Source organism: Ovis canadensis, chromosome 14 (genome assembly GCF_042477335.2).
Source record: "Ovis canadensis isolate MfBH-ARS-UI-01 breed Bighorn chromosome 14, ARS-UI_OviCan_v2, whole genome shotgun sequence".
Classification (NCBI taxonomy): domain Eukaryota; kingdom Metazoa; phylum Chordata; class Mammalia; order Artiodactyla; family Bovidae; genus Ovis; species Ovis canadensis.
Window position 1 is genome coordinate 49133257 of NC_091258.1, and position 14618 is coordinate 49147874.

At 49.2% G+C, this 14618-nt stretch overlaps 1 protein-coding gene across 3 annotated transcripts in view; it reads left to right on the plus strand.

The window, feature by feature from the left end:
• Positions 1-14618, plus strand: part of CDH3 (cadherin 3) — a 100247-nt gene that overhangs the window by 42946 nt on the left and 42683 nt on the right. For 2 of the 3 annotated variants that reach the window (XM_069550160.1, XM_069550159.1), the window contains one exon: positions 10637-10757. Coding sequence is in view for 1 of the 3 variants with exons in the window: in XM_069550158.1 (XP_069406259.1) it covers positions 10366-10425; positions 10637-10757 (181 nt within the window). In the remaining 2 variants the exon portion in view is untranslated. Of the gene's footprint in view, positions 1-10138; positions 10426-10636; positions 10758-14618 lie in introns of those variants that run through there. The other variant, XM_069550158.1, reaches the window with a different exon arrangement.

Here is a 14618-nt window from a genome sequence, read left to right on the forward strand (position 1 = left end):
TCTTTGAATCTCTAATCACCTTTTACAGTGATAAGTGATAGAACTTCTTACTGAGTTAATTTAACCTCTATCAGTGAATGGTAACTCATTCTGTGTTCATATTTGCATTCTTCCGCCTGTGTCCCTTCTTGCCACCATTGGCTGGGAAGAAAGAATTTCATGGAGAGAGCTTCTGACACCTTGCATTAACTGTGTGGCCTGGAAAGTCAGCTCATCTCTCTGAACTCAGTTTCATTTTCTATAAAATGAGGACTCTGATATCTGTTCTGTCCATCGTGAAGATCAGTGAATAGCTGTACAGAAAATATTTTTTAAATGCAAGAAAAATATCATTCAGTAAATATTTATTAAGTACCTGCTGTGTGACAGGCACTGTTGATGGTGCTGGCACTATGGCAGTGGCACAGGGGGAAAAGCAACAATTCAACCCTGTGGGGCTGATGCTATTGAAGAAGTCCATTCAGATTCTGGGCGTAGGGATTTGATTTTTTTTTTTTTTTAGTATTTATTTGCTGCACTGGCTCTTAGTTGTAGCATGCAGGATGTTTTGTTGCAGTGCTTAGGCTCAGTAGTGCCAGCAGTTGCAGCGCTGAGGCTCCGTAGTTGTAGTGCTTGGGCTTAGTTGCTCTGTGGCATGTGGGATCTTAGTTCCCCAACCAGGGATTAAACCCACTTCCCCTGTATTGCGTGGCAGATTCTTAACCACTGAACCACCAGGGAAGTCCCTGAACATTTTGGATTTTGACTGTATTTTTCTAATTGGCAGATCACTTTGGGCCCCTGCTGAAAAATACAGATCATTGGCCTGACCACAGTCTTAGTCAGAATAGGGGAGGTAGAATGAAGGGAGGGGTAACTATCTCCCTGAAGTGATTCAGAAAAAACTGAAAATAAGAGATTAAGTGAATTAAACCACCTCCCTATTTATCTTCCCAAATACTGATTAACCACTCAGCAGTCCTGCATACACATCTGTTTGTATACTGAATTTTCCAAAACATTTCTAATAAGAAGTGCCTTCAGATGGCTCCGGGGAGAGCAAGTGCAAACATCAGGACCAGCCATGTGACCTTGAAGGAGAAGGCAGTGAAAGTAGCAGAAAGCGCTGTCCTTGGCGGTGTTTTTGTTTGCCACAGAGCTTGCTGTACGACTGATCTGGATCTTGGTGTCCTCATCAACAGGTGAGGTCAGGGTTTCCTAAGTGCCAGTTCGCGGAGGGGTGCCGGGTTAGTGTAATCAGAATCTCTTAGGGAGCTTATTAAGCCTCCAGGCTCCTGGGCCTCACGGCCTGACGGATCCAGTTCAGTGGGGCTGGAATGGCAACTGTCACCTCCCTCTGTTTTCTAAAAAAATGTATTCATTTATGTGCTTTTGGCTGTGCTGGGTCTCCGTTGCTGCGTAGGGCTCCTCTAGTTGCAGCAGTTGGGGCTGCTCTATGCGGTGTGTGGGCCTCTCACTGCGGAGGCTTCTCTTGTTGCAGAGCACGGGCTCTAGGTGCTCGGGCTTCAGTAGCTGCGGCTCTGGGCTCTAGAGCACAGACTCAGAAGTTGCGGTGCACGGGCTTAGTTGGTCCACAGCATGTGGGATCTTCCCAGATCAGGGATCGAACCTGTGTCTCCTGCATTGGCAAGGAGCCACCAGGGAAGCCGACCTCTTTAGGGTAGGTCAAACTCTCTGTGCCTCAATTTTCTCCTCTGATTCCTTAGACAGTTAAATAAGTTAATTTACATCATGCATTTGGAGCAGTGTCTGTGCTCCAGGCAGTGTAAGTACTGGGTAAGTTTTAACTATTCTGTCAGTGAAGGTCTGGAAGACAAACCACTGTTCATATTTAAAGCAGAGGGAACTTAGTGCAGAGGTGACGGAGAGGCTGAGAAGCCAAACAGGAGGCAGTGAGACAACGTAGAGATTAGGCAGCAAGAAGTCTTCGACCCCTTAACAGGGAGAAGAGAGGGAAATGGTGGTGTTTCTGGAGCCCAGAGTCTGGCTGGACCTGGACCCACAGCAGGAAGTGTAGCTGTAGCTTAGACACAGCCATGTTAAGACAGCTGAAGGAGCAGGAATACCCTGGCTTTTCCCTTTGTCCCACCCTCCAGTCCCCCTCTAGTGCCTCCTATTGGCTGAACCAATATCTCTCACGTGAGCCTGGGAAACCCCATCTGCAGAGGTCACCCCTGCCTTTCAAGGGAAGAATGAAGCATGACTCTGAGAACAGATTGTCATTATCTTGTTGTTAATATTTTCTCTAAGGTCTTTTGGGGCCTCCTAATACTCCAATACTTTGGCCACCTGATGTAAAGAACTGACTCCTTGGAAAAGACCCTGATGCTGGGAAGGATTGAAGGCAGAAGGAGAAGGGGACAACAAAGAATGAGATGGTTGGATGGCATCACCGACTCGATGGACTTGAGTTTGAGTAAACTCCGGGAGTTGGTGCTGGGCAGGGAGGCCTGGCGTGCTGCAGTCTACGGGGTCGCAAAGAGTTGGGCATGACTGAGGGACTGAACTGAACTGAACTGAAAAGATCTTAAAGTCTCTAGACCTTAGCCAACCACAGAGATTCAGGGCTTCATGAGTGCTTATTGATTAATCAATTCCATGCCTTCAGTGTACACACATACATAAATGCTTGGCCTCTGATTTCTGGAAACTGACAACTCAGGTCTTGACGATCATTCACCAGTGCCGAAGGCAGCAGAGCCCTGCCAGAGATTCAGGGAAAGGGAAGGTATGTGGATCAGGTTTCTGGCTGGGCATTAGCTGCCTCAGCACCTTTAAGGATTCAGAAGTGATAAATGGGAAGCTGGCCAGAGATATCACTAGGAAGAAAGAGGGTACCAGAAAGCTCCAGAAGAGACACAAAGAAGTAAGACTGTGGAAGCATTTGTACGGGGCACTGGGCAGGGGAGGGGAGGAGCAGGAAATAGGACTCACCCGATTTTAAGGATACTTCCTAGAAAAGACTGCAAAACACCTGCTTGTCTTTGGGACATATCCCTGTAAGTGTGCTATGTGGGAGTGGAGCTCTGGGAATTTTGCTACCAAAAATGGGCAGAAAAGCTCCTTCTAAATATTTCTTGGAGGACTCAGAATTTAACCTTGGACCGGAGGCAAATATGTTTATTTTAAGAGCTTCTTAAGAGAAAAGATTGGATATCGTGGGATTCTTCCTAATATACCAAAGACCTGCTCCTCAGATTCATTCTTTCAGCAAACACTGATGGATAGCAGGTTGGCAAGTGATTCAGGCAATGAGTTTTAGAGTGAGACAGAACTGGATTGCACCGTGGCTTTGCCTCTGTCCTAGCTGTGTGGTCCTGGGCAAGGGATTTCACCTCAGTTACCCACCCCCCACCACCACCCCCCCAGCTGTGAAAAGGGAATATGTAATATGAAATAGTGTGTAGAGTTGGGAGGATGAGAATGAGATAATGCATGAAAATACTTAACATCTGAATCCAGAGCGTGCTCAGGAAATGGTAGTAGTTCATTTTATTATGGCTTGTATTATTTGTATGACACTTTGCAAAACACTCTCCCCTCTGTTAGCTCATTGGATTTCACATCAGCTCTGTGAGGCAGGTCAGGGAACCCATATTGATTTTGCATCTACTTTGCATCCAGCACCCTGCCAGATGCCTAACAGTTATTATCTTGTTGATTTCACTCAGTCCATACATATTTTAGTATCTGTTTTATGCCAGCCTGTTTTGTGTCCTGGAGGTACAGCAATGAACAAATACAAAAATCCCTGCCTCGGGAGGATACAGTAAGTGAGGGGGAGAGTGGCAATCAATACATGAATGAATTCTTAGGTTTACTGTCTTCCAACTTGCTTTACAAATATTGACTCATAATCTGTGAGGAGGGTATTATTTTGCTTATCCCATTTTACAGATGAGGGTACTGAGGCACAAGGGAGTTGAGAGTCACTTGGCCAAGGTCTCACAACTCAGAAGAGCTGAATTAATGATTCAAAGCCAGACAGCATCACTCCAGAGTCCTTGCTCTTAATCATTACTGTTACCTCTTTAAAAAATTATATATGTACTAATAGATTATCACACCCTATAGATTAGGGTGTGGTAAGTGCTATGAAAAAAATAATAAAGCAGGGTAAAAATGGAGGAGGATAATGGGAGAGGGCTCTCTATGCAGGGAGGTCAGGGAAGGCTTCTCTGAGGGGCCTGAAGGGATGAGGGAGAGAGGCAGGTGGACATCTGGGGAAGGGTGATCCAGGCAGAGAGAAGCACCGTGCAAAGGCCCACACTTGGTGTGTTCAGAGAACCTCAGGGAGGCCAAGTGATAGAAGATGAGTCAGAACCTGAAAGACAGCTCATGCTGAGCCGCTGGAAGGATGCAATTGCTGAGATGGAAAGATTGTGGGAGGGGCAGGTTTGCAGGGGAAGGCCAGTTCAGTTTGGGATAATTCTCACCATCACCCACCAAGTAGAAATTACTCATTCCAGAGGACTTTGAGAGATTAAACAGCTCACCCCAGATCGCCCAAACAGTCGTTTTCAGAGGCAAGGTTCAGATGTATGTCTTCCAACCCTAACTTAAATGCCACAGCCTGTTGGCTGGTAGTGTGCTGTGGAGAAATCTACAGAAGTGATATTCTGAGTGTCCTGATCCCTGACCTCAGGAGCTTTCAAGGAGGGGGAAAGAGATAGTGGACAGTGAGGCAGAAGAAGAGTGTCTGAGTAAAGGAAAGGAATAATGCCAGAGATCGCACAAGGCAGTAAGTAGCATGTAGCATGTATTTAAATGTGAAATGCAGACAAAAAGCACAGGGAAAGTGTACTTCTTTATGAAAGAGCAAAATGAGTGAGAATCTCAGCCCTGTTTGGGTGGAGGGCATCAGGGACAGAGCAAGAATCTGTGTCGAGGAAGGCTGTGCTCTGGCCAGGATGGGACGCTCCTGAGGTTCAGGGTTCCACTTGGGCAAGTCTTTCTCCACAAATTGATGCTTTTTCATTGTGACAAAGGTATATCCTGGGCCAGATGTCTCCCCTGGACCTGTGTCTCCCACCACAAGCCTCCTCAACATGCCACCACTGGGCACCTCTAAACATGCCCCAATCTGAAGTCCTGATCTTCCCCCAGTCCCGAACTTGCTCTGCCTACAGTAAGATTCTGAGAAGCCAACCCTGAAGGACTTATTAAATATGGAAGGGCTCCCAGGAGGAACTGGTGAAGGAGTGGAGGAACAGGATAAAGAGGGCAAGAAGCCAAGTAAGGGTATGATTTCAGACCAAGCCCCTGGAGAGTAGCTTCATCCTGATCCAGCAGGGGAATGAACGCTGGATGTAAATCACCCCTGGGAGTTTAGGGGTGGGGGCACTCAGCTTCCACACTCCAGCACCAGTTGGTTATTGGCTAAGGGCTGGGAAAGTGAACTCCTGGGCACTTCATTGCAAGGGAAAAGGGATCCCAGTAACTAAAGGCCAAGCCTCTAGCTCTTCACATGTGCAGGCTTCTGGGAGCATCAGCATACAGAAGCCAAACGCATTCAGAAGCCATCAAAGGGATCCCAGGGGACCTGGCAGCACCCTGACAGTGTCCACTACACATGCCTTACCCATCTCAGGAAATGGCATTGGCATCCTGCTGGTTGCTCAGGCCCCAGACCTGGGAGTCATCCTTGACCTGCTCTGTCTCACACCCCCATCCAATCCTTTAGCCAATCTCGTTGGCAATACCTTCAAGATACATGCGGAGTCTGATCACTTTTTTTTAAAGTAACTTTTGAAAATTGTGGTAAACTACACATAACATACAGTTCATTGGCATTAAGTACATTCACGTTTTTGGGTGCCCATCACTATCATCCATCCACAGAACTCTTTCCATCTTGCAAACCTGAAACTCTGTACCTGTTAAGCATTTTGTTTGTCCATTCATCTGTTGATGGACGCTTGGGTTGCCTCTGCCTCTTGACTGTTGTAACTAATGCTGCTATGAGTATGAATGTACAAATATCTGTTACAGTCCCTGCACTCAATTCTTTTGGGGTTATACCTAGACGTGGAAGGGCTTCCCTAGTGAATGACTGGTAAAGAATCCACCTGCAATGCAGGAGACCCTGGTTCAATCCCAGTTGGGAAGATCTCCTGGAGCAGGGCATGGCAACCTACTCCAGTATTCTTGCCTGCAGAATTTCAAGGACAGAGAGGAGCCTGGCAGGCTACAGTCCATAGGGGAGCACAGAGTTGGACATGACTGAAGCGACTAAGCAGTAGCAGCTAGACATGGAATTGCTTGATCATTACAGCAGTTGTGCTTTTAAAATATTTATTTTTTATTTGCCTGTGTCAGGTTTTAGTTGTGACATGTAACATGGGATCTAGTTCCCTGATCAGGGATCAAACCCAGGCCCCCTGAATTGGAAGTGCAGCGTCTTAGCCACTGGACCACCAGGGAAGTCCCAGTAATTCAATTTTTAATTTTTTTTAGTCACTGCTTTACTATTTTTCATGGTGGTTCTACCATTTTGCATTCCTATGACAGTGCACAAGTGTTTCAGTTTCTTCACTTCTTCACCAGTACTTTTTATTTTGTTTTTTCTTTTTCTTTTTTTAAAAGACAGTACACAACAAAATTCTGTAAAGCAATTATCCTTCAATTAAAAATTAATTAATTTTTAAGAATCTGATCATTTTTTACCCTTTCCACAAGGAGCACTCTGAACCAGGCCATTTCAGTTTTTGCCTGACTGACTGCAGTGGAATCCCATCTGACCTCACTGCTTCTGCCCTCATCTCCTATAGTCTTTACAACACCTCTCTTCCGCTCACACCCTCCTGGGCCTTCCTCTTTTCCTTCTCAGAGAAAAGCTAAAATTCTTACAACAGCCTAGGAGGCTCTACAAGATTTGCTCCTCATTCTCCCAAATCTGACTCATTTCCTACTAGCTCACTCCATTCCAGCCACACTGTTTTTTTGTGTGTTTTTTTTTTTACCCTGTCCAAAGTAATCTGCCTCAGGTCCTTTCACCTTATTTTCTCTGCTTGGAAATACTACTAAGCAATATCTGGGCACTTGCTCTGTGCCAAGTGCTGAATTTAGCGTTTTAAAAATATTAATTAATTCTCATCTGTATGTATTAATTCATTCAATCCTCATACTTCAGCTATCCTAGTATAATTTGCTCCCCACTGCCTTAAAGTTTGTATTCCTCAAGGAGGACTCTGGGCTTTCCCCATTGCTAATCAGCCCCTTCTCCATTTTCTGCCTTTCTCTTGCTTTCTTGCCCTCAGGCTCCTGCATCGGTTTGGTTCATGGGAGGCAATGTCAGAAGATGAAAGGTGAAAGGAGAGACACTTTGGGTTGTTTCCCCCACCACACACACATCCTCCCTGCTCTGTTCTGAGCAAGTGTCCTGTGCCTCCCAGACTGCAGCTCCACTTGAGAGGGGTGGTCCTCTGCACTCCAGCTCCCCCTGCCCCAACCCCCGACTCCCAGTGACAGCATTTCCTCCCTTTGCCATCCAGCCCTCCAAGTTGTAGCTGCCTTTCTGCTGCTGCTATCTCCGGACCTCCAGCACCCCTGAACCCTGCCCATTCCTCTAGTCCCTTCACTAAGCCTTCAATCAACATGTAGCTGGATTCTGTCTCCTGCTAGATCCTGACCTAAAACCACCTTCTGGATCACAACCTTCCTAGTTTTCAACTCTGCCTTCTGTCCTGTGAATTGGCACTTCCCATTCTGTTCTTTACTGCATAGCACATATTGACTAACATGCTATATATTTACTTATTTTGCTTATATTACTTTCCTCCCTATATATTTATACTTATTTTCCTATATAAGTATATAAATATATATATATATATATATATATATTTACTTATTTTCCTCACAATTTGGAATGGAAGCTCCAAGGTTGCAGGTGTGTTTGTTTCATTCAGTGTTGTATCTCCAGTGCTTGGCCCACAGCAGGCCGTCAGCAAGTATCTCCTAATTGAATGAATGAACGAACGGACGACTAGGGGAGCTACAGGGAAGCCAGCAGTGCGGTCCATGGTGCAGGCAGAAGAGCTGACTCTCAGCTTCCCCGCTGCCCCCCTTCTCCCCGCCCGGAATGCTGAGTGCTCTGGAAGGAGACGGAAATGAGCGCGCTCAACAGCCCTCCAGTCGGGTGTTTACTTAATTAGGGCCTGTATCCCGACGCTCGTTGGTGTTTAACTGTCCGCCTAATGGCTTCATCTGGTTCCGGGCGGGCGCGGGGGAACCTGCGAGGCGAGGGTAGGCGAGGCCCCCCGGGTACGGTCTCGGGCTGGCGCCGCCTGGAAAAGCCTCTGCTCAGGTATCTAACCTCCCCTCGGGCACGAAAAGCGACCCCTACGGGAGAGAGAGGCGCGAGGCAAGGGGGGCTGGTGCTCAGCAAATGGATTTGGGTTTTAATCGCGCGTGGTCTCTCCCCAACCACCAGCTGCCGGGTCCACAGGCTGGATAACCGAGCGCTCCCCTGATACCAGATGCAATGGCTCGCTTTACCGTCAGTCGTGAACTTGAAGGATTACAGCGTTTCTTATTCTCTTAGTTTGGGGAACTTGAGGGCACTACAGAGATAAACGGCTCGTGAGGCAAAGGAAGGGGACCAGTGAGCTGGATCCTAAAGCTATAATATCAGGCAATATTTGGGCACTTGCTCTATGCCAAGTGCTGAGTCTAGCATTTTAAACGTGTTAATTAACTTAATCCTCTTCTATTTGCATTAATTCATTCAATCCTAGTACTTTAGAGAGCAGTTAGCACAATAGCCCCACTAGAGGCATGCAAAACTGAGGCTCAGAGGTGTTATTTCACTACCCTGAGGCCACCGCGCTAGTAAGTGGTGGAATCCCGGCTTAAGCGCAGACGGTGCGCCCCCAGAGCCAAAGATCGTTTCGAAAGAGAACTCCCACCGTCACAACGCAAAACGACCTCCTCTTCGCTGCAGGCTTGGTGGTAAAGACAGGCAGGTTTCCAGATTAGCCTTCGAGGGCCAAAAAAAAAATTTAAAAAATCTATACTTAGAGACTCCAGTCTCTCTTCTTCAAACCTCTGAATGTGAGATGGGGAGGAGAAAAGGGATGAGGAGTCAGCCTGAAATTCTCAAGACAGCTAAGGAAAGTGGGAAGGCCTCCGGGAACAAGAGGCTGGGACTGGCCGGGAAAGCTCAGCTCGGTGCGGAGACGGCGTGCACTGTGGAGCGACTGAGTCAGGACCGTTTCAGGGCCCATGGCCCATTTGCGTGTCGCCAGGGGGAGGGCACTTGGGGTGTGCAGTAGAGAGACGAGTCCCGCCCAGCTCCGCCGTCTGCTCCCGGGAAGGATGCAGAAGAGCTGTTTTGAAGGGAGGTTCACGGAAAGGCTGCTCCGCGCAGCCAACACTTTTAACTTAGATTATACTCAATACAGCAGACCAATAAAAACAGTCGCGATTTTTAAAATACCTTTATTTGCGTTTTCACAAGTTGAGAAATTGTTAATTATGTATGTGACGGGGAGGGGGGTTGTGGGGAGGTTGCCTGAGATGATGGGGTTAACAACCACCTCTGCCTCGCACCTTTTGGTGTCACCACGGCTTCGAACTCTGGAATCTTCTCTCCCAGCCTCCATTTGTTCGGTTGTGCCAGGGAAGTAATGAGTTTTCCGTGAGTTGTAGCAGATTTTGTAACGCGGTCCCTGGTGACCTCACTGCCAGTTTTAAACCCTGGAGACCCGGGAGCAGGCTGATGTGGGAGGTTGGAAAGAGGCAGGAGGTACCACCCCCCGCGCGCCCCCGCTGTCGCCGGGTGTGGGGCGGACACACCCGGTCTCCATCAAAGCTTTGGGTAACAGAGCGCCTCAGGGAAGCATGAACGCGGCGCCTCTGTTTCCAGTCGGGTTCAGATGCATCTCCACTTCTTTTTCCCACTCTAGCCGCAAGGCACAGAAACCTTTTTCTTCGCGTGCTGAGAGGGCTGAGGAGGGGGTGGGTTGGGGTTTTTCCCCTCTCGAACTCAGAAGCTGCAAGACAGGGCCTGGGTCCCTGCCGGGAGGAATTCCAGAAAAGCCAAGAGAACGCAGGAGGGAACGGGAAAAGACTCTGTGTGTGTGTGTGTGTGTGTGTGTGCGCGCGCGCGCGCGTGCGTGTGTGTGTGTGTGTGTGTGTGCAAGAGGTGGGGGGGTGGGGGTCTTGGGTGACTCCAACGCGCCAACCGCGGCCCCACCTGCGAGAGGGCGGGATCTTTCGGCGCTGGACCAATCAGCACCTGCCTGCGCTCACCTGGCCCCCTCCCTCCGGCTCCCGCGGGCCGAGGTTCTCGGAGGCTCACGTTGAGCTTAGCGGAGCGCTAGCCCGCGGTTGCGGCAGCTTTTCACCCCTCTCTCTCCAGCCATGGGGCTCCGTGGTGGGCCTCTCGCGTCCCTCCTCCTCAGCCTCTTTCTCCTACTCCAGGTACTCCATTGCCTTGCCCTGACCCCGGCCGGAACGCTCCTCCGAGGGCTGGCGGGCGGGGTCCGCACGCGGCGGCGGCGTCGGGGAGCGCGCGGGGCAGGGCTCCGTGGGGCCAGGGTTGTCCGGGACAGCCTGTGAGGACTCCCCGGGATGGGTTTGCAGGGCCGGGCACGCCTATGACCCAGCCTCCCTCTTTTCCTCCTTCCCTCAGGCGCAGGTTTACTGGCTGCCGCGCGCGGCCTCGGAACCGTGCCGGGCAGGCTTCGCGGAAGCTGAAGTGACCTTGGAGGCGCGAGGCGCGGAGCTGGAGCCGGGCCAGGCGCTGGGAAAAGGTAAGGGCCCCCCACCCCCGGGCCCGCCTGTGGAACTGCGGAGCGGGGGCCGCACGTGGGGTGTCCAGGCTGCCGCGGGAACTCCTGGCGCCGCCTCAGGTGTGGGGGAGGCGCAGACAGCATCCCGGGGACTTGAAGAGGGGTGGGCTGCCGAAGGGAAAGGCTAGAGAGCGTAGAGCCCTCTGACGTCCAGCCCCTCCCTGTCCCTCTGCGGCGGCTTACCTTGCCCCCCTCCTTCAGGGTGCGGGGCGGCTGGGCTACGCTCCCCGCCCGGACGTGGGAAGCTCTCCCCTGCTGGCCCCAGTGGAGGAATGCGCCGTCCACATTCCTCCCCAGCCCCCGCGCAGGTGTGGGGATGAGCCGTGCCCCGGGCAGCCCCCTTCGCCCCTCTAGGGCCCCCTTTGTGTACCGTGCTTTGTGTCTCCGACAGACAGACCCGGTCTGTTTCTCTTCTTCGCGCTCCCTCCCCCCGCCCCCCTTCTCCCCCGGCGGCTGGAATGCACTCTTAACCCTGCCCTTCCCGGAGGGCCTGCGCCCCTGCAGCCTGCCTGGAAACTGGGCCTGGCACACCTGAACTGGGGCCGTTACACCCTGGGGACACCCCCGACCCCCAGTGTCTCGGGACTGGAATGTTAGGATACTTAAGGGAGTGGAGATCCAGAAGCCAGAAAGTCTCCATCTGTAGGCGGATGGGGAATCAAAGCTCATTTTTGATCTCACAATTACTTGCCCCCCAACCACCAAACTTGAGGTGGAGGGCGGGTACTTTGATGAACAGAACCACTGTGTTATGAGACTCAGGCAGCTGAGGGGCAGATGGTGGCCTCTTTCCCTCCATCCAAGACAGTGGGGGCTTCTCCAACCGCTCAAACCCAACTTCTTAAACAAGTGTATCCCAGGATCCTTGGGTGGGGTCCAGAGGATCCTAAACCCGTGAAGTTGTTTAAGAGTTTCTGTGTGGATTTTTCTGGGTAGGGAATCTACAGTTAAAAATTTCAAAGCTATTTAAAAACCTGTGCCACCTAGCATTTTTTTTGATTCCCACATCAGCCTACCCTTCACCCCAGGTACAGATTCCCAGAGCTTGAATGTGGGGATGGCTGGGGGATAGAAAGGCTCACCTTTGTCTCTTCAAAAGAGGATTGGGTGCCTACAGTCTGTGAAAGCCTTTTTTCCTTCTCCCCCCCCCTCCCCCCCCCTCCCCCCCCCCCCCCCCCCCCCCGCCCCAAATAACTCTGCAGATTGACAAAACAATTAACACCCAGGCTAGGCCAAGCTCCTTAAACTCTTGGCTGCAGGGAGCTGAGGAGAAGTATTAAGAGGCCATGCCTCATAAACTTTAAATTCTTGCACATGGGTTTATTACTGACTGGCTAACAAACTGCAGCTCAGCCAACCTGTAAAAATGTTAACTTGGGCAGGGCCCCAAATCCAATTCCGGCTCCCTGAGGAAGCTTTATTGCTAACCAGACTTCTGCCAAATCTGTACCCCCTCCCCCTCATTGTCAAGTTCTCCAGCTACACTCTGGGAGAGCAGGCTTTGGCTTTGACTGTAGTCTGCACCTTATCTTTCTTAAGGAAGAAATATCAGATTAACTGTCACTTCACTAAGCTTGAGATTGTTGTGGAGAAGTGGTGATCAGGTTTTTGATTTCATGGTCTGGTTGCCAAGTGCTTGCTTCTCAGTGATGTCAGTCATGTTAAACCTTTTGAGAAAATTCCGCTTTCTCGGATGTCTGGTTTATGGTTGTAAAAATGGTGGGTTCAGGCCAGGAGCACACCTGGGTTATAAAACAAAAGGTGAGTTAACGTGCTTGGCTAACCTTGAGCAGAGCTCCCTGCAACTTGCCGAGTTCTTAGAGGAGTCTTTCCATGAAATGGGATGCTGCCTTCATTTTAAGTAAAAGCAAATTTCTGGGCCCAATTTGTCCAATAAATTGGGACTGCAGCAAAAAATAGTGGTATTTCTCCTTTTAGTCCTCAACAGCTGATATCTTTTCTACCTCCCTTCCTCCATACCAGTTCCCTATCCTCAATACATGGGAGCCCCAGCCTAGCTCCAGCCATGTTTAAAGGGTTGTCCTGAGGGTACATACAAACTCTCAAGTTTGGCCAAGCAGACAACAGTTTCCCTATAGCCAAGGAACAATTGCCCCTGTTGTTTGCCCCCAGGTTATGAACTTCACAGGTGTCTATGAAGTTGAGCTCAAAGACATTATCTGATATAATTAATACCTTGTTTGTATGTGCACTTTTCCTCTTCAAAGCATTTGCACAACTCTGAGCTTGCTTTATCCTCCTGACATTCTCTTGAAGCTGGTGAGGTACATTTAAACAACTTGAGCTCTTAATCCCAGAGCTGGGACTTCAGAAACTGTATCTCAATCCTGCTGGAGGTTTTAGAGGTGGAGAAACATAGGAACAGCTTAATGGATTCAATTCCCTAGGCTAAACTCATGAGCTTCCTTGAGGGTCACAGATATGACTTTCACTTCTAGGTCTATGCCCAGGACTTGTTACTTATAGGTCCCAGGAGGTATTTGCAAAAGTTATGACAATCTTTTGAAGTTCTGCCCATTTTACAGATAAAAACCTCAGTGGTTGTGACTTCACCAAAGTCATCTCTGCAGTGACTCAATGGGTCTTGAATGGAGGTTTCTGACTCCCAAGTTTCCTGGAATTTTTTTTTTTTTTTTAACCACCAGAAAGCGGGAGGTGGATGAAATGAAGAAGTGCAATGTTGGAACACCAAATCCCACCAACAGTAGCCTTCTACCTCAAGAAGACTTAATCATTTATTCCTTTTCATCATAGTTTTCCAGAGACACACCTGCAGAGGAAACCAGCTTGAATGCAGTCTCTTAAGTGTCCTAATGATGGGGGCTTGGGTCAGATGAAGCCAGGCTTACAGAGACCAAGAGTGAGAGGTTAATCTGGAAGGAGGTAGAGCAGGAATATTCCCCTGCTCCATCCCCACAGTCTGGAGTCTGCCTTCCTTCGAGTGTGGTCTAAAAGTAAAGACAAAGGTGATGTGGGAAGAAGGAGGCTGTGTGGTATTGGTGCAGTGATTAAAAGTGAGTGGCTTCAAGTGGTCTATACATCCTTCACGGCGAATGGTTGAGAGAAGCAGCTTAATTACAGTAAAAGACATCCAGCACTTCATTACGGCCCCTGCACAAGTTCGACTCACCCTTAGTCAGCGTTGGGTAAGATTAAAGCTAACCCTCATTAGCTCTGGTAGGAGACTTCAAAGTTCAGTAATAAATCTGACTGAGCAGGAGTTAACTTCAAGATGGTTTTGCTTATTTCAACTTGTATAAAAATCGCCTTTTGTTTTGGAGCTGCCATTATGGGCTAGGCCCTCTATTTACATGTTATTTTTTCAGTAAACATGTATTTAACAGCTGCATGTATCAAGCACTACTCTTGAACTATGGCTAAAAAAATGAACAAAACTAAGACCCTGCCGTGGAGGAGCTGACTGTCTTAGATTAGTTATTTTTTATGCTTATAAGTACCTTACCATAAAGGTGGTGATATCTCCCCCTCAGCTGTAAAATGAGGGTAAGAAACTTGGCAAGAGGTCTCCAGGGAAGTCAGCAGTAAGGCCAGGGTTTACACCCAAGGGGATTCCGTGGTGTCCAATAAATCTGCCTCTGTGGAATGAATAGGTGGGAACTGGGGCTTCTAGCCCACCTGTCTTGCCTTCCTGGCTCAGCAGCCAAGTAGGGTTGGTTGCCAAAGCCTGACGTTTATCACCGTTAGCTGGTGCCTGGGGAGCAGGTCTCAAACCTCTAGTCTCCCTTCCCACCTCTTCACACGGCACTCTGTTCCTAGGTTACCCGTGCAGGGTGCCCTCAC